The sequence below is a fragment of the Pipistrellus hanaki genome, assembly GCF_964339955.1.
Source record: "Pipistrellus hanaki genome assembly, chromosome: 11".
Taxonomy (NCBI): domain Eukaryota; kingdom Metazoa; phylum Chordata; class Mammalia; order Chiroptera; family Vespertilionidae; genus Pipistrellus; species Pipistrellus hanaki.
In genome coordinates this window covers 69,147,643-69,169,063 of record NC_140513.1, presented here as the reverse complement: position 1 = coordinate 69,169,063, position 21,421 = coordinate 69,147,643, and the positions used below count along the sequence as shown (strand labels likewise).

Sequence of the window (21,421 nt, the reverse complement as noted above, 5' to 3'; positions counted from 1 at the left end):
CTTGGTCAGAAAAGTAAGAAGCTTGAGGGAGGAACACAGAGCGGCAGGAGGTGTGGTGAACAGGCCTGGAGACACGGGGGTGGGGAGTGGGGGGGTTACTAAACGTTGGCGAAAGCCCCTCCCTGATCACCTACTGTGCCACGCTCCCCTGTCCCAGGTGATGGCTGTCCTGCCCCTCCCCCGGACTCCTCCAACCTCTGCTGAGCCGGTGCCAGCTGACCGCCCGCCCTGAACCCCCAGTCCATGGCACCTAAGTCACAAATGGCAGCAGAGGCAGGAGCCCAGCAGCTGGATGGGAGCTGAGCCGGCCCAGCGAGGACCTTAGAAAGGGCGGGAGTGTGAGGCGTGGGGAGAGGGCCGGCGCGGGGTGGCTGCAGGCGGTGCCCACCCACCGAGTCCCTCCCCTTGCCCCTCGGGAGCTGGGGCGGGGCCTCTCAGAGGTGTGGGGGGAGGGCACTGCAGGGTGGCCCCCCTCTCTGCGCTCCACAGAGGCGGCACCTGCTCCTGAGAGTGAGCTGTGGGAACCAGTCTTCCCAGGAAAAGGACAGGACCTGCGAGGAGGGGGAGGGCGGGGAGCCTCAACCAGGGCCACCCATGGGGCACCTCCTGGCACCTCCCCTCCTGGGAGGCCGGCTGACTGTGTGGGGGTGGGTCTGCTCAGAAAACCCCCTCAGTCTGACCCCGGTTCGACCGCCTCCTGGCCGGAAGTCCGGGACCCAGCCCTCACCTTGCTCAGACTTGATTTTCCCATCTGCAAAATGGGGGTCATGGGACGAATGGGACCACCCCCTGGAGAACTTACAGCAGAGTCAGGAGCACAGAAATGCTCCCTAGGAGGGCGCTTCAGGCCACACCACAGTCCCCAGTCCACGGCACCCAGACCTCCCTACCCCGCTCCCCCCACCCCGGCCCCTGGGGTCTCCTGCACCCCCTCCCGGGGCCGGGAAGCTCAGCGGCACTCCTCTGGGCTGAGTCCGTTTTCCAAATAAGAGCTTCAGACACCCAGACTGTGCCCTGACAGCACCCCCACCGCTCCGCAGGACTCACGGGCCACCAGGGCGGCGAGGGGGCCTGTGCCCGGCACCTCGGGGGCTTCCCGGAGACCTGGGGACACCCTCACTGCCCCCTCCCGCCTGCAGTCCTGAGCCCCTTGCTGGTTCCCCAGCCCAAGGACCCCAGCCCATCACCTGCTGAACCCCGACCCCTCACTGCACCGCCTCCTCAGCCTGGGGACCCTGGACCCCTACACACCCTCACTGACCCCAACAGCTCCTCCCACACTTGGCACCTAAGAAGCAAAGGCCATCTCCCCCTTCCCTGCTGAGACCCTCCCAGAGCCACTGTCCGGGACGCCCCTGGTCCCCTGCCCGGCCCCTCCTGCGGGCGCCAGGCCATCCACCCCACCCCAGGCAGCAGCCCCCCCCCCCCCCCCCGCTGGAGCAGCGCCCCCTCGGCCTCGCTGTGTTTGTCCCGGGCCCTTTGTGACCCCTTTGGTTCTGTGCCATAATAGACGCACGCGAGGAGACGGAGTGAATTTGACACAAACAAGAGACAAACCAGAGCAGCCCGGTGGGCCACTGAGCGGTGGAGAGAGGAGACATGCCCGTCAGGGCGCCCGCCACCAGGACCCCCCTGCACCCAGCCAGCCTCCCCGCCCGCCTGGCCATGGGGTCAGCACCAAGCCGGCCTGTTAGTCTCTTACCTGGAACCCGGGGCCAGGCCCCTGGGACCTCCTGCGCCCCTGGAGCCCACAGTCCCAGACCTGCCCTCGCCGCTGGGCACCGTCACTCAGGAGCCACCTTTCCCGCCGGCCCCGCGGGAGGGAGGCCTGGCCGCCCCGGGCCGGGCGCCTCGTGCTGCCAGGAGAGCCCGTCCTCCCGAGTGTCTGAGTGCTCCCGGGAGAGGAGCCCTCAGAGGGGCTCCGGGGGAGAGCGAGCCAGGCACACCGGGCTCTGCAGAGAGCGGGCGCCAGGCCCAACCGTGCCCAGAGACCGCCCCCCAGCCAGCTCCTCACCTCCGGGGAGAGCACCCCACCTCCGGGGACAGGGACCCCCACCTCCGGGGAGAGCACCCCACCTCCGGGGAGAGCGCCCCACCTCCGGGGAGAGCGCCCCCACCTCCGGGGAGAGCGCCCCCACCTCCGGGGAGAGCGCCCCCACCTCCGGGGAGAGGGACCCCCACCTCCGGGGAGAGCGCCCCACCTCCGGGGAGAGCGCCCCCACCTCCGGGGACAGGGACCCCACCTCCGGGGAGAGCACCCCACCTCCGGGGAGAGGGACCCCACCTCCGGGGAGAGCGCCCCCACCTCCGGGGAGAGCACCCCACCTCCGGGGACAGGGACCCCACCTCCGGGGAGAGCACCCCACCTCTGGGGAGAGGGACCCCACCTCCGGGGAGAGCGCCCCCACCTCCGGGGAGAGCGCCCCACCTCCGGGGAGAGCGCCCCACCTCCGGGGACAGCGCCCCCACCTCCGGGGACAGGGACCCCACCTCCAGGGAGAGCGCCCCCACCTCCGGGGAGAGGGACCCCACCTCCGGGGAGAGCGCCCCACCTCCGGGGAGAGCGCCCTTGCTCTGGACTCCCAATGCTCCCCCTGAGCGGGGTCTGAGGGCAGGGCTGCCGGAGAGAAGCCAAGGGGAGCCCAGAGCTCCCTCACCTCCCTCACCTGCAGCTGCCTCCTTTCCGGGCTCGCCCCCAGGGCCCTCCCTCCCCACCGCCCTTCCCCGAAGGCCCTCCCTGCACGGCCCTCCCCCGACGGCCCTTCCCGGACGGCCCTCCCCGCCCCCTCAGCCTCTCCCGACGCACCCCCCACCCCCCAGGCCCTCCAGGAGCCGGTGAGGGGACCTCCCTGCTGCTGGAACCCTGTGCTCCTCCTCCCGGGCCCACTCGGGACAGCGTGGCCCGCAGGGAGTGCCCGGGCCTGCGGGCAGTGGAGGGTGGTCTGTACCAGGCTGGCACCAGTCAGCCAGGCCGCACACTGACAGCCCTGCTCTGCGCTCCCGCCCGCGAGGGCGGACCCAGACCCAGGACAGCGGACCGTCCGGCTGCACGTCCAGGAGGAGCTTGCAGATGGCGGGAAACACGCGCCGGTTGCTGTGTTAGCGTGCCACGAGCTCCAAAGACCCTCCTCCGCAGCCCGCGGGGAAGGTGCCCGTTTCACAGCGCAGGGGACCGGGCACCGGGCGGCGGGGGACAGTGCCCACCACTTAGCACCCGGGAACTGAGGCACCCCAAGATAAAGGGGGGCTCCACCGCCAATCTCAGGGGAGGGTCATGGGGCGGGACCCGGACTTCCTTGGGCAGGAGGCTGCACGGCAGCGGCCAGGGCAGGGTAGGCCGGGCTGGCGGCCAGCGGGCAGGACGCCGGTGTCTCTGCCCCAGGAGCATCCTCTGCAAACAGCCTTCTGGGCGCAACCCCCGCAGGCCGCCCTGTGCTGCTGCCCTTGTCCACACCCCTCCCGCCTCAGCACGCACCGTGCTCCCCGGGGCAGGTCTGGGCATCACCGCCCTGGGGTCAGACAAACAAAATACCCCACCAGGCAGGGCAGGTCTGAGTTCCCGTTGGTGACCTAACACCCTGGGCCTCCGTTTCCCCATCTGAGAGGAACCCGCCCGCCTCCTGGCGGCAGGTGCCATTGTCTCGGTGGGGCCAGCCTCCACCTGGCCCGGGCCTGCCCGCACGGTGCCGCCCTCCGTCCACTGTGAGCCTGGCAGCGAGGCGCAGGCCCGGGCCTGACCTGATCCTAAGGGTCCGGTCTGAGGTGCGCTCATGGCCAAAGCCGGCCTCGGGGCCTCAGGGGCGTTCCTCCCCAGGCCCGGGCATGGAGGTGGACCCTCTTCAGGGCATTCTCCAAACCAAACACACGCCAAAGGCCACCTCGGTCCGTCAGGGACCCGAGCAGCCCGGCCGCGGCCGTGGGGCCTCCCAGGCTCCGGTCCCAGGGAAGGGGCCTGGGGCTGGACAGGAACCAGGCGCCTCCCCGCAAGGCGAGCGAGGCCGGTCCCATCTCCTCACATTGCTGACTCCCCGGCTCCGAGGCGGCGCCCACCTGGGCACCGAGGAGGCTGGCCTCACCGGGTTTCACGCAGCCCGCCGCCAGCCCTCGTCCCGGACGCCCGCCGGATGGATGGAGAGGGCTGGGGAGGTGCGCTCTCAGCTAGTCTCCCTCGCTGTGCCCACCCCCTCTAAGCAGCGCCCCCCTCGGCAGCGCCCCCTCGGCAGCGCCCCCCTCGGCAGCGCCCCCTCGGCAGAGCCCCCCTCGGCAGCGCCCCCAGCGGTGCCGAGTCTCCCCGGCAGCAGAGCCACCCGCCTCCCGGTGTCCGGAGGGGCCCGTCTGGGGAGAGGGCGCGGAGAGCGACGGCGCCCGGCCCTGGCCTCACCTGTCCGGTTCCCGGGGGCGGTGGTGGCGTCCCCCGAATGGCCCCCCGGCCTCGCCCGGCCACGGAGGGTGGCGGACAGCGGACACATCCCTGCGCGCTCCGGCCGGTCCGCCCGCCCGACGGCCCGCACCAGCCTCCAGCACCGACCCCGAGCACCGGCCCCGCCCCGGCGCCCGCCTCCTCCCGCGGGCACCGCCCCCCAGCCCCTCCTCCCGCGGGCACCGCCCACCCGGAGCCCCTCCTCCCCGCGGGCACCGCCCCCAGCCCCTCCTCCCCGCGGGGACCGCCCTCCCGCCCCTCCTCCCCGCGGGCACCGCCCACCCGGAGCCCCTCCTCCCCGCGGGCACCGCCCTCCCGCCCCTCCTCCCCCCGGGGACCGCCCCCCAGCCCCTCCTCCAGCGGGCACCGCCCCCCCAGCCCCTCCTCCCCCCGGGAACCACTCCCCCCAGCCCCTCCTCCTCCTTGGGCACCGCCCCCCAGGCCCCCCTCCCCGCAGGGACCACCCCCCCAGCCCCTCCTCCCCTCGGGGACCGCCCCCCCAGCCCCTCCTCCCCCCGGGAACCACTCCCCCAGCCCCTCCTCCCCGCGGGCACCGCCCCCCCGGAGCCACTCCTCCCCGCGGGGACCACTCCCCCAAGCCCCTCCTCCTCCTTGGGCACCGCCCCCCAGGCCCTCCTCCCCGCGGGCACCGCCCACCCGGAGCCCCTCCTCCCCGCGGGGACCGCCCACCCGGAGCCCCTCCTCCTCGCGGGAACCGGCTCCCCAGCCCCTCCTCCCTCCCCCCCCCCCCCGGGACAGCCCCTCCTCCCCCCGGGAACCACTCCCCCAGCCCCTCCTCCCCGCGAGGACCACTCCCCCCAGCCCCTCCTTCCCCCAGCCCCTCCTCCCCCCGGGAACCACTCCCCCTGCCCCTCCTCCCGCGGGGACCACTCCCCCCAGCCCCTCCTCCCCGCGGGCACCGCCCCCCAGGCCCCCCTCCCCCCGGGAACCACTTCCCCAGCCCCTCCTCCCCGCGGGCACTGCCCCCTCCCGGAGCCCCTCCTCCCCCCGGAGACCGCCCCCCCAGCCCCTCCTCCCCGCGGGGACCGGACCGCCCCGGAGCCCAGCGCGGCGGTGTCCAAAGCAACGGTCTCCTCGGCGGCAGGCTGGCCTCTGCCCGCCTCCCCCGTGGGCCCAGTGCCCGCGGACCCGCCGTGTCTGGCCGCCCTCGAGGCGGTGGGTGCGGCCTCGCTCGGCACCGGGCGTGGGCAGGACCAGGCCTTGGGGTCTGGCCAGCGCGCCAGGTGCGCACCCGCTGCCCGCCCGGCCCGCCCGGCCCGCCCAGGGCACCGCGGAGGGCGCGGGAGACCTGCGGGCCGAGTGACCGGGCGATCCTGGCGCCTAACAAGGCCCGACGTGTGAGGGCGCTGGCAGCCGGAGGCACAGGCGGTGCGGGAGGCGCCGGGCGGCGGGCACAGGAGGTGTGGGAGGCGCCGGGCGGCGGGCACAAGAGGTGTGGGAGGTGCTGGGCGGCGGGCACAGGCGGTGCGGGAGGCGCCCGGGCGGCGGCGGGCACAGGGGGCTCCCTGGCACAGGAGGTGCGGGAGGCACCCGGACAGCGGCGGGAACAGAGGGCTCCCGGGCACAGCGGTGCGGGAGGCGCCCGGGCGGCGGCGGGCACAGGGGGCTCCCGGGCACAGCGGTGCGGGGGCACCTGCTCGCTGAGTCAAGGCGCTGAGGCCGGAGGACAGGGAGAGGCTGGCTCAGCCGGTGGTTCCCACTTCAGACCTCTGCAGTCCCTCTGTGCACCCAGCTCCTCTGCCACCTCGGGAAGCCAGGGCGTCTGGGGCTGCAGCGACCTCAAATCCCACCCCGCCCCCGCCCAGACCACACCCGGGGGCCTGGAACCCAGAATTCCCTGCTGAGTGGCCGGACCGGCACAGGGCTGCGCGGCGGGCGCTGCCTTAGGCCGGCCAGGCTGGGGGCCGGTGACCCCGAAGTGCAGGCTGGAGCTGTGAGGGCTGCCGCAGCGCCTCGCTGACCCAGGCCCCCAGGAGCCCACTGCCGACCCAGCCTGGCCTGGAGGGACTGCTCCCGGGCCTGGGCACCAGGATGCACTGCTGGGGGCTGGAGGCCGGAAGTCTGAGCTAAGGGTGCCGGCAGCCGCGCCCACCGGGCTGTACCCGGAAGGGTCGGTCCCAGGCCCTTCAGCCCCCGGTGGCCCCACAGGGCTGGCGGCCCACGGAGTCTGTCCGAACGCCCCCCGCGGGCACAGCGCTGTCGATCCGGCCCAGTCACTCGCCCTGACAGACTGCACCTGCCTCCGGAAGGGGCGTGCCCGGGGGAGGGGGTTCAGTCCACACAGACACGTCTTCTGGGCCCTCCGTGGCTCCGATACACGTTCTGCTGTTCAAGCGTGTGGCCAGCTTCCGTCTGTGCCAGCTGGGGCTGGGTGGCCCGAGGCCCCCTGCTGTGCCAAGGAAACCACGTATGGTGCCACACCGGGCCCCGCTCGGAGGCACTGGCTGCCCCGGGCACCTTTCCCGGGCCTTCTGGTGCCTGAGGCCAGGCGCTAGCCAGGCACAGAGCCAGCCACACTCCCCACCTGGCGGGCCTCGTCTGCGGGAGAGGAGGCTGTCACCTCCTGAGGCCAGGGAGCGGTGACCCGCTCCTACATGGCGCTAGCGCTTGGGCACCTGCCGCTGCTCCTGGCTCTGCCAGCTCCCAGACTCTCTGCTTCCCAGCCCAGACCCGGGCAGCCTGGGCGGGGTGGCCTGGGCGGGGCGGGGCAGGGCGGGGCAGAGTGGGGCAGGGCCTGGGCGGATCTGGTGGGGGTCTCCAGCCCTCAGGCTCAGCCACCTCCTCAGGGAGCCTTCCCGGATGCCTGCCTAGCACAGGCCTTCTCTGACCTTAAAGCCTGTGCCATGTCTGCGAGTCGGAGAGAACACCGGGCTTCCTTGGTGGAGACAACGGGCGGGCAGCTGGCCAGAAGGCAAGGGGAGCCCAGCACTGATGCTCAGGAACTGACAATAGCCTTGGCCTCTCTGCTCCACCCCATTACTTACTCCCTGTCCAGGTTTGCAGCTGGGAGCACACAGTCTGGGGTAAGGAACCAAGGAGGCTGGTGCAGGGGGAGGAGTCTGAAAGCCCGGGCCTCAGTGTTGTGCTCTGTAAAATGGGCTTCCACATGCTGCCAGAGATATTGGGGCGGGGGGGTGTTAGGGTCTAGTCTGGTGGTCTTTTCTTCCCACCAGTTTAGCTGAGGCTGCTGCCTCAGCCCGCAGCCCTGGCACATCACCCACAGCACTGGTGGCCTGAGGGAGCCGGGCAGCAGCCTGGTAGGGGAGGTGGTTATTGGTGTGTTTCCCTCAAATTCAATAATACCTAGAATTGTAAAATGCCTCTGTTTTTCTCTAAATAAATATTCTTCATTTTTACTTCAACTCCAAGTCCAAGGAGTTCCATTGCAAGTTAAGAGTCACATAGCAGGTGGCCTCCTGGGCTTTGCCTCTTCTTTTAAGCTTTTAAAATTAAAAGCATTTTAAAAATAAAAGTAATCCGAGCTTGTAGCTGCAAAGAGCTAGGTATTTTGGGAGAAAAGAATTTCCCCCAGAGAATCAGCCTGCGGACTGAGGGGTCCCAGGTTTGATTCCAGTCAAGGTTCAGGCTCAGTCCCCAGGAGAGGGTGTGCAGGAGGCAGCCGATCAATGATTCTCTCTCATCATTGATGTCTCTGTCCCCCTCTCCCTTCCTCTCTGAAGTCAGTTAAAAATAAAAATTAAAAATAGAACGCCCCCTCCCCCCTGCGACGTTTTCTGCCAGGCTGCTTGTCACCCTCCACTCACAGGCCCCGGCATCCCACAGCAAGAGCCGCTGCCCTTGCCTGGAGCCCACTCACCCCTGATCTGAACCCTGGCCTTCAGATGCCAGCGAGCCCCTGGCCATAGGTGCATGTGGGCATGCGGCCTGTGCGTGAGCCTCCGAGCTGGGACATGCCCCTGGTCTCCACCCCAGACCGGGGTGATGCCGTGCTGCACCCTGACTTCTTCTCTGTGGGCTGGGCCTGCGTCTGAGCAGAAAGCAGGAAGTAACACCGGCTAAGGCGGTGCGGTGTCCACACGGACAGGACAGGACAGTTCTGAATGCCATCCCCAGGACACACGTGGTGGACGCCTCCCTCAGAGTGGGAGCCCGAGGCAGAGAGCGGACTGTCCTGGCAGAGGCACGTGCGTGCTGGGAGCCTGGCACCGGCTGGGCTGAGGGCTCCCTTGTAATGAGAGGGCCCGGGCTGCCGGGGGCAGGGCGTGTGCCCACAGCCCCGCTGCTGGGGAAGCAGCAGGAAGCAGTGCCTGCTGGTCAGGCATCCGGAGGCTTAGTGAGCCCGCCCAGAGCATGCCCAGGGGAGGAGGGCACTTGACACCACTCCCAAGTGTGCTCTCCAACTCCTCTCCCTCCGTGCTCCCTGCTGGCCTCCCCCTGCTCAGCACAGACCCCTGCCGCTGGCCCCTCCGTCCTGCACCGCAGCTACACTTTCCTGATGACCGGGAGCCCAGGGAGTGTCCTCCCACACTGGAGGTGGCTCAGGCCTGCCTCCCAGGGGCCGCCTCTGGTGGGGATGATGGCCGCTGGCAGCTTCAGTTCTGAGGGAGGCCCGTGCCCATGGTCCCCGGTCCCCGAGCAGGAGGCCAGGGCCACGCGCCTCTGAGCCCTCCAGGAGTGGCGACAGAGAGCCCCAGGCAAGGCCGCAGCCTGCTCAGCCTCCTGGTCCCCAGGAGCCTGGGGAGGCTCTCCCGGCTGGACAGCCGCCCTCTCCTATGGGGAAGGAGTTTGGGCCTCCTTACCACAGCCGCTGGCTTCTGGGAACAAACATCCAAGAGACAGAAGGCGGAGGGGAAGCTGCCACAGCTCCAGGCTGTGCCCGTGCTCACTTCTGTGTCTCTGTTCTCCACCCACCCTCCTCCTGGCACCTGAGACCCCACAGCGGGCCCCCCAGACCAGAGCCTGGAGCCCCTGTGGCTGCGGCCGCTCCCTCTCCTGGGACAGAGGGCTCTGCAGGGCGGGTGCTGGGCCGTGGGGCTCTTGTTAAAGAGAACCATCCCAGATCAGACAAGGTCACCAGCACCATCACCTGTGGGCACAGGGCAGGTGATGACAGACGAGCTAGACCAGAGCCTCCTAGGCCTGGGAATCTGAGTGGCTGCTCTTCCTTGCCAGCTGCAGCCTCCCCCCTGCTGCTCCACCTTCTCTGTGCGTCCTCTCCTCACCAGGCCCTGCTCCTCCACCTCCTCTGTGCGTCCTCTCCTCACCAGGCCCTGCTCCTCCACCTCCTCTGTGCGTCCTCTCCTCACCAGGCCCTGCTCCTCCACCTTCTCTGTGTGTCCTCTCCTCACCAGGCCCTGCTCCTCCACCTTCTCTGTGTGTCCTCTCCTCACCAGGCCCCACTGCTCCTCCACCTTCTCTGTGTGTCCTCTCCTCACCAGGCCCCCCTCCTCCACCTCCTCTGTGTGTCCTCTCCTCACCAGGCCCTGCTCCTCCACTTCCTCTGTGCGTCCTCTCCTCACCAGGCCCTGCTCCTCCACCTCCTCTGTGTGTCCTCTCCTCACCATTCCCCGCTCCAGTGGAATCTAGGTTTTTTCATTGAAGCCTCGGCCCCTCAGTGTCTGCACGCCCAGCCATGGCACTGCCAGCTTCGGGGACCTCCCGCTTGTACCAGGGCTGCGCTGCTTGCTGCGGCTGCTCAATGACGGCCACAGCTCCATGGCTGCACACACAGCGGGCTTCCTCTCTCCTGGTTCCGGGCTGCAGCCAGAGGCCAGGGTTCAGCAGGAGTGCTCCCTCTGTGAGCCCCGGGGAGCACGCCTCCCTTCACTCCGGCCTGCACGCTCCATGACCCTGGGTGCCAGTCTCCGCCTCCGCCATCGCCCGGCCTTCCCCATGCATCCTCCCCTGGCCAGCAGCTTTAGGACCCGCACTCTCCTCAGCAAAGACCTGACTTCCCAATAACCTGACGTACTAAGGTTCGGGGTGGACATGAGCCTGGGGTGACACCATTCAACCCAGGACGCCGGCACTGGCGTTCTGCCCTCCTCTGGCTCGCTCTCCCCTCTGTCACTGGTCACCGCCTCCCCTTCCACACCTGAACGCAGCCGCCCGCTGAGCCCCGCAGCCAGGAGAGCCCTTGAGCACAGACCCCTGCACGCAGCTGCTCCCCCCCGACACAGGGCCGGCCCTCGGAGCTGCTGGGACCACCTCAGACACAGACCTCCCGCTCTGGGTACTGGGGAAACACCCAAACACTCCCGCCTCTCTGCGTCTGGGACCGCCCTCAGACACCACCCTCCTGAGCTTTGGGAACCACCTCCACGTGGGCCATCTACGCCGAGCTCCTGGGGGCCCCTGAGTGCACCCCTGCTCTGAGCCCTGGGACCCACATGTTCTGAGCTACCTGAGCCCTAATTAAGACATGAGTCCTTCCCTCTACACCACGCATGTCAAGCTCAAGGCCCAGAATGAATATTTTTGTGGCCCAGCCAATATAACGGTATGTAAGAAACATTTTAATAAAAATTTCATAACTTAATTTTTACAATATCCCGTTATACATAATCCTATATAATAAAAGGCTAATATTGGAATTGGCCCCTCAACCAGGAGTTCCACTGGGAGTTTGACCTGTGGCCCTTCCCTCCACCCCCCACCAGCCCTGCCCCTGATCATCAGATTGGGGCGGGGCGGCCAGACCCCACCCATGCACGAATTTGTGCATCGGGCCTCTAGTTACTAATAACGAACTACTGTACAACGTTCGCTAATGAGTGATTACTCAAATCCTGTCACACTCATTTCCCTTACACGCAGGCGCACCATTTCCTCCACTAACACCAGCAGCGGATATTTTAGCAGCCGATGGCCACGTCATTAGTCTGGGACTGACTTGTTTGGTGTGCGAAACAGGATACATTTTGCTTTGGAGAGCAAGAAAAATAGGTTTATTTGTGTTACACTTATAATTTGTGCAGTTGTTCAGTGTCTGGTAAGTGAATGTTCAAGAAAAATTTTAATTGTTATTAAAATGTTCAGTTATGTTAAGGATGACTCCTTTATTTCAGCCCTTTGTAATCAGCACGTCTCTATCGGAATAAACCTACGTTTCTATGAAAACGGAAGCTTTTGTTTCTTGCGGCCACATACACTCACACCTTGTCTACGTGGCCCGTGGGAGCTGAGGCTGTGACGCGCTCGCCCGCACTGTGGGGACCTGGCTGAGGCGCAGGCCCTTTTTGAACACCGGGGACACACTGATAAAAGCTGCCCACCCTTAGCTCCTGGGGACCCCCCTCAGGCACCCCCCCTCTAAGGTGTTTGGGTCGGCCCCCAGCAGCCCCCCTATGACAGGGAGGACGGTGGCCCCTTCCTCGGAGGTTTTGGGGAGCCCTGAAGATTGGGCGCCCAGGCCAGCCTGGCCCTGACAGCAGAAGGGCGGGTGTTGTTCTCTCAGAGGCACTGCCAGCCTGGATCCAGGCGGGGCGTTTGGGGGTGCAGGCTGATTGTGGGGAGTGGGGGTGGCAGGACCGCGGGGACCAGGAATCTGACCCCAGAGAAGCTCGCTCGGCTCCAAGGCACAGCGCGCAGCTCCTCCCCGTGGCCGGGCCGCCTTGGTCACAGGGGCACCCGGAGGCCCTGGGGATCACACAGCCACCACCCAGAACCCCCGGTACCACCCGGAGGCCCTGGCGATCACACAGCCACCACCCGGAACCCCCGGTACCACCCGGAACCCCCGGTACCACCCGGAGGCCCTGGGGATCACACAGCCACCACCCGGGACCCCCGGTACCACCCGGAACCCCCGGTACCACCCGGAGCCCCTCGGGTCCACCCGGAGCCCCTGGCCATGGCCGGCAAACTGTGGCTGGCGAGCTACATGAGGCTCTTTGGCCCCTTGAGTGTGGCTCTTCCACAAAATACCACGGCCTGGGCAAGACTATTTTGAAGAAGTGGCGTTAGAAGAAGTTTAAGTTTAAAAAATGTGGCTCTCAAAAGAAATTTCAGGCGTTGTGCTGTTGATGTTTGGCTCTGCGGACTAGAGTTTGCTGACCACGGCCCTGGGGAAGCACCGGAGCCCTGGGGACTCAGCTGCAGCGGCCCAGGGGTCACAGGGGAAGCACGCCTGCAGGCACCCTCCGACGAGAGCTCAAGTCCCCCAGGCCTGGGTGCTGGGGCTTTAGGGCTGACGCAGCCCCTGGGCACAGGGGTGGCCTGCTGTGCCCTGGGAGGGTGGTGGGCGGGCACAGCTGCACATCAAGCCTGCCTGGTCCCTGCGCCTCCGCTCCTGCTCGGGGTGGCTCCCTGGGTCTCATGGTAGGGAACAGCTCCTCCGCTGGCAGGCCTGTGCAGGTGCTGCTGCCGCCCTCGGGGGAGGGCAAACAAGAGGGCACAGCCCGCACCGCCGAGGGCAGAGGGCTCTCTGTGGAGGTGGCACCAAGCAGTCTCGCAAAGACCTACAGGAAGAGCCAAAGAACAGCACACCGAGGGCCCCGTGCGAGGAGCTGTGGCCCGACCGGGGGCCTGGGGAGCGAGCAGCAGAACACGCGCGAGGAAGGCGGCAGGGCCGGAGGCCCCCGGCGTCACCTGAGCCCGTCCCAGCGCCGAGCACGTGGAGGTGTGCCGCAGTGCTGCCGGGGACGGACGGACGGACGGACGGACGGACAAGTGACCTGCTGCCCCCACGTCGCTGTGTGAGCTCAGGCGAGTGTGTCCCCCTCTCCGGCCTCAGATCACACGCTGGGTGCCTCCAGCGCTGGGTGCCTCCAGTGCTGGGTGCCTCCAGTGCTGAGCCCAGATGGGAGCTCATTGGGCCGCAGACTGTTGTCCCCACTTTCCCAGGAGTGGAGGCAGCGGCTGAGGCCTCAGGGCGGCCACCAGAGCCCGTGCTGCCGCCTTCCCGAGCCCCAGGGACCTCTCGCCCGAGGCCTCTGCCCCTCCCGCCCCGTCCTGCCCAGCTGCACCCGCCCACCCCCACGGCTCTCACTCACCCCGCCCCCAGGAGTCGGGGCATGAGGCAGGGGTCTTCTCAGGCCAGGAGCAGAGGGTGGAGCGAGGTAGAGACAGAGGACGGAGAAAGCGAGGCGGCCAAGTCCCTGTTGGGGTCGGAGCCCAGCCTCCCGTCATGGGCTCCAGGGGCTGCTGACCACCCTGCAGGGCACACATCCCTCTAGGCCCAGAGCGGGCGCTGGCTGTGCCCTCCACAGCCCTGGGAGAGGAAGGAGGCGGCGTCAAGTGGGCGCCCTGCAGCCACCTGCGGGCGCGGAGAGCTCACCCCTGTGCTGTCCGTGGGCAGGGACTCTGGGCCCAGACTCTGCAATAGTCGCTGATATCTTCAGGATATTTCGTAAGAACAACTGAGTTTCTCCCCCCCCCCCCCCGGCCCCCTCTCTGTTAATCCTCAAGTAAGGATATTTTTCCCATTGACTTCTTTTTTTTGAGAGAGAGACAGTGAACGGGAGGGGGAAAGACAGAGAGAGAAACATCGATGTGAAAGAGACACATCAGTTGATTGCCTCCCACAAATGCCCAGACCGGAGCCAGAGATCCAGCCTGCAACCGAGGGATGGGCTCTTGACCGGAATCCAACCCGAGACCCTTCGGTGCACAGGCCGACACTCTAAGCCAGGGGTCTTCAAACTACGGCCCGCGGGCCACATGCGGCCCGCAGAGGAGTCTGATCCGGCCCGCCAGGTTTTTTGGGCAGTGAGCGCAGCCGAGGTGTTACAGTAGGAATTAGTAGTTCATATAGTCCGGCCCTCCAGCTCTCTGAGGGACCATGATCTAGCCCCCACTTTAAAAAGTTTGAGGACCCCTGCTCTAAGCACTGAGCAGCTCTGGCCAGTCTCTCTGTCTCTGAAGCTCCAGCACACAGGTGGAGGGGAGGGGAGGGAGGTTGCGGGGAAGGGAAGACTTGATAGCCGCCTCTGGGTGCCTGTTGAGGGTCTGTGTCCGCCTGCTGAGGATGCGGCCTGTCCCCTCTCCACTCACTGCAGCCCAGGCCGCCCAGTGATGGGGGCCTGGGGGGGCCGGTGCTTCATGCCACCCTGCTCCCCACCCAACGCCAAAGCAGCGGCCCCACTGCCCTTCGGGGCCTGGTGCCCCTGGCTGGCCTCCTGGGGGGGGGGGGTCCCAGAGACCTGTCCTTGCACGCCCACCCACCCCGTTCCTGTCCCCCCGGCCGAGGCACTGTCCTGAGGCCGCTCAGCCAGGTCTGTCCCCTCGAAGAAGGGCAGCCCGGCCAGACTGTCCGAACCAGCAGGAGGGTGTCTCCTCCTCCCGCCGCCCACAGCCCGGCCTCCCGTCCCCCACCCCAGGCCGGCGGGCAGGGGCCCTGCGAGCAGTGCGCGTGTGCGGGGGGCGGGGGGGGGCTGGGCAGACAGGAGAGGCCAGGGCCCCCATGGTCCGGAGCCCGGGAGCCCGGATGTGGGCTCGGTGGGGTGCCCAGTCTTCCCTGGAAGACCCCTCATTGTGCTGCGGGCTTCCCACTCGGTCTGAAGCTGTAGGACTCTGACTCAGTTTCCCCAGCTGTCACGGGGGAGCACCCTGGGGTTGTGGTGAGACTGGCCGGGGGCTGGGGGGCTTCTGTCTCCTGCGTTTGCAGGGGCCTGGCCAGGGCTGGGGGAGGCGGCCTCACCTCCCAGGGACTCGGGACCGAGGCACAGCATCCAGACAGCTGGGTGGCCCGCATGGGGGCACCGGCTCATGCCCACGCTCACCTGTGCCCGGCCAGCCGCGCTGGGCCCTGCTTCGCCGTGTCCCACCGAGCAGGAGCCTTCACCCACCTCCTGTGTGCCCCCTGGTGGTGTCTGTGCCAACCTCACTCGCACCCTGTGCCCTGCATCTGGGCCCACCCACCTGCCCTGGACCCACTCCCACTCCAGCTGTGTGCCCTCACCTATGCCCTGCCCCACCTCACCCACCGAGGGTGCAGGATGAGTGATCAGACGCCCTTCTCAGATAGGCCCCCCCCCCCCCCCCCGACACGGACCTGTCCGCCTCTCCTGCTTGGCAGGGCCAGAGAGCTTATGGCCCACAGCCTGGGTCACTGCGCCTTCTGTCACCATCCTCGCCCGCCCAACCACCAGAGGCCCACCCAGGGGACTGAACCAAGACTGCTCACCTGCTGGCGGCCGCATTTATTCCCGCAGACAAGCCCGCCCACCCTCCAGGGAGCACTCCCAGGCCCTGTGTGGCACAGGGAGCACACCCTCCTGGCTGGGAGGGCACCAGGAGCCGGTGCCAGCGGTGGCGGGGGAGGCGGGACTGGGGCAGCTCAGCTCCACGTGCAGACGGTGCAGGCGGTGCAGACGGTGCAGACGGTGCAGGCGGTACAGTCGGTGCAGGCGGTACAGTCGGTGCAGGCGGTGCAGACGGTGCAGATGGCAGGCAGTGGCTGGAGGATGCACAACTGCGCATCCACCAGTGTCCCAGGCGGCCCAGACCGTCCTCCTCGGGAGCCTCGCTCACAGCTGCCCGTGGCCCTCCCGGGGCCTCGCCGCTGCCTGCGGGAGGAGGCCGGGTGGCTCTGGACAGCGGCCACCCTCCGCGGCCGGCCAGCCCCTCGGCAGCGGGCACACTTCATCTCCGGGCACCTTCAGGCCAGCACAGGCCCTGCTGTGACGGCTTCAGAGCAGGGGCCACGGCCAAGACTCAGCTCCCGGTCCCCAGGCTGGGCTTCGGGCCCGGGCTGGCCGGGCCAGGTCCCCATGGTGACCACACTCAGGGCTCTCACCACCTCGGCTGCAGCTCAGAGGCTGGGACGCTCAGGCACAGGCCTGCGGGGCCTGCCTCACAGTCCGGTGCCAGGCGGCAGCGTCTCCACAGGTCCGGCACTCACTGTGCAGCCAGCGGGGGCCTGGTGGGCGGTGGCCCACTGTCCTGCAGCAGAGGGAGGGGAAGGAAGGGAGGATAGAGGAGGAGAAAGGAGAGGAGGGGTGGGGAGGAGAGGGGAGAGGACAAGAGGGAAGGGAAGGGGAGGAGAGGGGAGAGTCAGCACCGCCTCCAGAGTCAGGCAGCACCACCTGCCATCGCCCCAGCAGGGAGCAGAGTGACTCTGGGCCGTGAGGGGTTGGCCCCAGGCGGCAGGGTCTGAGGCTGGGGCTGCCATGTGGCAGACTCCTGGCTGGGCAGGTTTGAGAGGGTGGATGTGGGAGTAGCAGCCGGTACCTTGCTCCAGGCCATGGCTCCATCTGTATCCACAGAGGGCCGCATGGCAGGCAGCGGGGGCCACAGAGGCTGGGCCGAGGGCTGCCCTGCCTGCGGTGCTGTGCTCATGGGGAGGCCGGGGCTGCCTGGGGGCCTAAGGGCTAGGGGACCAAGGCAAGGCTGGGCCCGCTGACACTCCTATTGGATGGAGCATACCCCCTCGGGAATGACGCCACCGTGTGGTCAGGGCAGATATAACACAGGAAAAGTGAAACAGAAGAGCTCAGCAAGGAAGGGCTGGGAGTGAGTCAGCTGTTCTCTCATCTCACACACACACACTCACACACACTCACAATCACACACACTCACACACACACTCACACACACATTCACACACAAACACACACACTCATATACATGCACACACACACACTCACACACACACACTCACAATCACACACACACTCACACACAAACACACACACTAATACACATGCACACACACTCACACACACACTCACAATCACACACACTCACACTCATACACACACACACTTATACACCCATGCACACACACTCGCACATACACACAACACATACACACAACACACACACTCACACACACACACCACACGCTCACCCACATGCACCTACAAACACTCACACTCACACACACACACACACACACACACTCATACAGTCATACACACACTCGTACACCCATACTCATACACAACTCGCGCACACACACACCAACACATAAACTCACACACACAGCAATTCTCACACACACTCACACACACCAACTTACACATAAACACACACAGCAATTCACACACACATTCACACTTGCACACACACCAACTCACACACACACCAACTCACACACACACACACTCTTACACACACCAACACACACAGCAACTCACACATACACACTCACACAAACACACACACTGATACAGTCACACACTCATACACTCATACACACAACACACTCTGACACAGGCACACACTCACATGCACATACACACAGTCACTCACACACACCAATACACACCCACACACACCAAACACACACTGACACACACTGATACACACACACACACCAACTCACACGCTGACACACGCTGACACACTCACATACACTCACACACACACACACTCTCACACACACTCTCACACACACACACACTCTCACATACACACACTCTCACACACACTCTCACACACTCTCACACTGTGGGTGCTGAGAAAGAAGACGCCTAAGAAGGGCTCCTGGTGGCTCCCTGGGCTCCCATTAGAAAACAAAGCCAGCACAGAGCCCAGCAGCCATTCTGCACGGGGAGAAGCTGCTCGGAACCCCACTCCACTCTTCCCGCTGTGTTTCTGCCCCCTGAGCTGGCCCTTATAAAGGAGGGCCTAGAATCCTATTTCAACCAGTAGGATTGAGGCTCTCCCCATCCAGTCAGAGCTGCAGCTCTGGCCCACCAGTGGCTCTCCTCTGACCAATGAGGACAGTGGCTTTTGGACCAATCAGGCTGCAAGGATTTGGTGCTCTCCTTTGCCTGAGGACAGACCAATCAGGGACCAGGTCTGTGTAAGCAGCTCCGGGGTTCTGGGAGCGCACTTGGCCTTCCCACCGAGACAGAGCCCCTGAGCTGAGCTCTTCTGCATCCGGAGCGGTTACACGCTCACACTGTGTTACAGTCCTGCGGTGCCACACTGGGCTGTTTGCACTCACGTTTGCTTCTTCAGTGAGCCCCAACTGGGGACTCCTGTTGGCATTGAATTGGTTACAATGACCATTGGTTGACCACACACACACACACTCAAGTGCACCCGACATACATGCACACATAGTATGCACATACAAACTCACCCATACACACTCCTACACACAGATGCACACACACATACCTCCTCACACAACGCACACACACACACACACACACTGATATATACACATACACATACATAGTCACACACATACACACATACCTGCATACACTTACAAACACATGCTCACACACATACCCACTCACATACACATGTGCACACACTTACATACATACTCACATGCACATTAACAGATATGCACATACACACACTGACACATGTGCGCATGCATACACACTCAGGCACACATATATTCGCTCACGCCTTCTACACATGGTTCTGATATCCATCCCGTTAGACGTCTGTGATAGACACAGCGGGCCCATCGGCTGTGCCTGCATATCAAGGGAGGGACCCCAGCCTCTTAAGCAGCTTCCCCAGAGGAACCTGGCTTTAGAGCCACAGACCGTTCAGTGCAGAGAGCGGGAAAGTGCCCATTTCTCTCTGTCTTCCCTCACTCCGTACTCAGGCCTGTCCTTGAAGGGAGCCGCAGGGGCGTGGCACCTCAGAACGGCTGGGGAGGAGGGTGGGCCCTCAATGGCTTTGGGGCCACAGCAAATCTCCCCTCCAGGTTTCCAATCACGGTGATCGTGAACGAAGGTGCCGCCGGCTCCCATCTGCTTCCGCTAATTGTGAGCCCCCAAATGCAGGTGCTGCACCCCAACCCCTCAGTGTGACTGTACTTGGAAATGGGTCTTGAGGGAGGTAACTGCCCCTCGATGTGACTGGTTCTCACGCGGAGATGAGGACAGAGAAGAGGTGTCTGCGAGCCAGCCGGGGAGGCCGCAGGAGACCCGCCCACACCTGGCCTTGGGCTTCCAGCCGAGGCCTCTGCCTGAGGTCTGCCCAGCCGCTGGCTCACAGCCGGTGTGGGCCCCAGGCTCCCAGTGGCACACAGGCAGGACGCCGCCTCCCAGAGCCGCTGCTCAGCCACCGCAGCCCCGGAGCCCTCGGCCCTGGTCCCGGGAAGCTGGCTGCCAGGCTGCGGGCGGCAGCTCGCACTCAGGGACCCACCTCCACGCTCTCCTGGGGCTCAGCAGGCCCCCCCGGGCTGGAGCTCATGGGGGCAACTGGGGGCGTCAGGAAACACTCTCCACAGACCCGGCTCTGCCGGCCGCTCTCTGCCTTGAACTCGGAGCACTTCCCACAGATGACCTGCCAGACAGAGGACCGTGACCCCCCCTCCCATAGACAGAGCTTGCCCTGGGAGAGGCAGGAAGTGCCACAGCCAGAGACAGACACGGTGGGTGAGGGGGGGGGGTGCTCTGTGAGCCTGGGGCCAGAAGCCAGGGGAGGGCAGAGATCAAGGCTGGGGCCCCGGGCGTCTGCATCACAGAGGAGGGCTGGGAGGAGGGCTGGGAGGAGGGCTGGGAGGAGCGCTGGGAGAAGGGCTGGGAGGAGGGCTGGGAAGAGGGCTGGGAGGAGGGCTGGGAGGAGGGCTGGAAGGAGGGCTGGGAGGAGGGCTGGGAGGAGGGCTGGGAGGAGGGCTGGGAGGAGGCGTGAGAATGGCTGGCTAGCCCCACTGCCCAGCTCACCACCCCACACAGCTTGCAGTGGTGCCTCCTCTTGGTGATTGAGTTGAAGGTCTCGCCACAGCCCCTGCAGCTCTGCTTCTCCTTGTCCCGCCTGGTCTTGGAGGACCCCCTCCTGGGCTCGAGCTGTGGGAGACACAGGGTGGCAGTCAGCCCGGCACCGTGGGGGCGGCTGTGTGAAGCCTGGGCAGCACCCGCAGGGGAAACCCCGAAGTAGACAAGGGAAGGCAGCAGGAGTGTGGCCATGGCTGCTCCCCTCTCCCCATCACACAGTGAGGCTCTCAGGGGTCAGACTCCATGCTGGGATGCTGGCCCTGCCTGGGGCCAGGGACTCAGCCCCCGGAGACGGTGCTGTCTGCAGAGGTCCGAGTCAAGGACCGGGTGTCTGTCCTGAGCATCGGCTACGCGCCCTCACACCCGCTCTGTCCTTCTCGGGGCCCTGAGCTTGGCACACGCTCCTCATGGCACATGCATGGTGGTGCGGCCCCTGGGACTGGCAAGCGGACTTCCAGCCTCCAGAGCTGAGAGAATGAATGCCTCTCCAGGTCACTGTCTGTGGTATTTTGTTATAGAAGTTCAAGCTGACTGATACTAAGACCTGGGTGCAAATTTTGACTGTACTTCCCAGCTGTGTGGTCCCCACTCATCATCCTCCCAGCCCCTGTGGGCCCCACCCTGTGATGCCTGCACAGCCTCCTCCGAGGCTCAGCTCCCCTCCACGTCATGATGCCCTATCCCACAGACACTGGGTGCAGACAGCCCTGGGCCCCTCTCACTCCATCCCACAGAGGCCCTGCTAAGGGGAGAATGGGCATCACAAACACTGTAAGCAAAACCAACACTTCTCAGAATAACCAAGATGGCAGTGTAGGTTGCTCACCACCTCCCACAACCACATCAAATTACAACTAAAATACAGAAAACCGTCATCCAGAACCTCCTGAAAGCGGGCTGAATGGAAGTCCTACAATAGAGAAGCAAAGAAGAAAGCACCTGAGGCTGGTAGGAGGGTGGAGTGTGGAACAAGCTGGCCAGCACCCACGTGTGCCACTTTTTTAATAGAGAGGGAGATCATATCTGCGGAGCTCCCCGCCCCCATGAGGAGCCAGGGGTCCCAGACCCCAGCCCCAGGTTCCAGAGCTGAGAAGAGAAGCCCCATAACTTCAGACTGTAAAAACCAATGGGGATCGAGGTTCAGTGACACAGAGGCTGCTGAAGACCCAGGTGTTCCTCTTAAAGGGATAGTGCATGAACTGAACTGACAAGATATCTCTTCCTCTGAGCTCCAACACCAGGGCAAAGCTCTGGGGGACCCAGATACATATGAGGTGGCATCAGGGCAGGAACTTGGGGGTGGCTTTCTCCCAGACAAGGGTGCTCACAGGGTCATTGTTCCTGTGCTGGGACCTCCTGTGTCACAGAGCGACTGGCAGCCATA

At 65.5% G+C, this 21,421-nt stretch overlaps 2 protein-coding genes across 5 annotated transcripts in view; both read right to left on the bottom strand.

Annotated features, from left to right (window-relative positions):
* The window catches only part of SUSD3 (sushi domain containing 3), a 28,096-nt gene extending 23,581 nt beyond the window's left edge, over nucleotides 1–4,515 (bottom strand). The window contains exon 1 of the mRNA XM_084898688.1: nucleotides 4,382–4,515. Within this exon, the coding sequence (XP_084754814.1) occupies nucleotides 4,382–4,469 (88 nt within the window). The 5' untranslated portion in view covers nucleotides 4,470–4,515. The remainder of the gene's footprint in view (nucleotides 1–4,381) is intronic.
* Nucleotides 4,516–15,508: 10,993 nt separating this feature from the next.
* The window catches only part of FGD3 (FYVE, RhoGEF and PH domain containing 3), a 34,540-nt gene continuing 28,627 nt past the window's right edge, over nucleotides 15,509–21,421 (bottom strand). The window contains exons 14-16 of one of the 4 annotated variants that reach the window (XM_084898280.1): nucleotides 19,987–20,109; nucleotides 19,466–19,606; nucleotides 15,509–16,280 (exon numbers count right to left, since the gene is read on the bottom strand). In XM_084898280.1, coding sequence (XP_084754406.1) covers nucleotides 16,197–16,280; nucleotides 19,466–19,606; nucleotides 19,987–20,109 — 348 coding nt within the window. In that variant the 3' untranslated portion in view covers nucleotides 15,509–16,196. Of the gene's footprint in view, nucleotides 16,286–19,465; nucleotides 19,607–19,986; nucleotides 20,110–21,421 lie in introns of all 4 variants that reach the window. The other 3 variants (XM_084898279.1, XM_084898282.1, XM_084898281.1) reach the window with 3 other exon arrangements.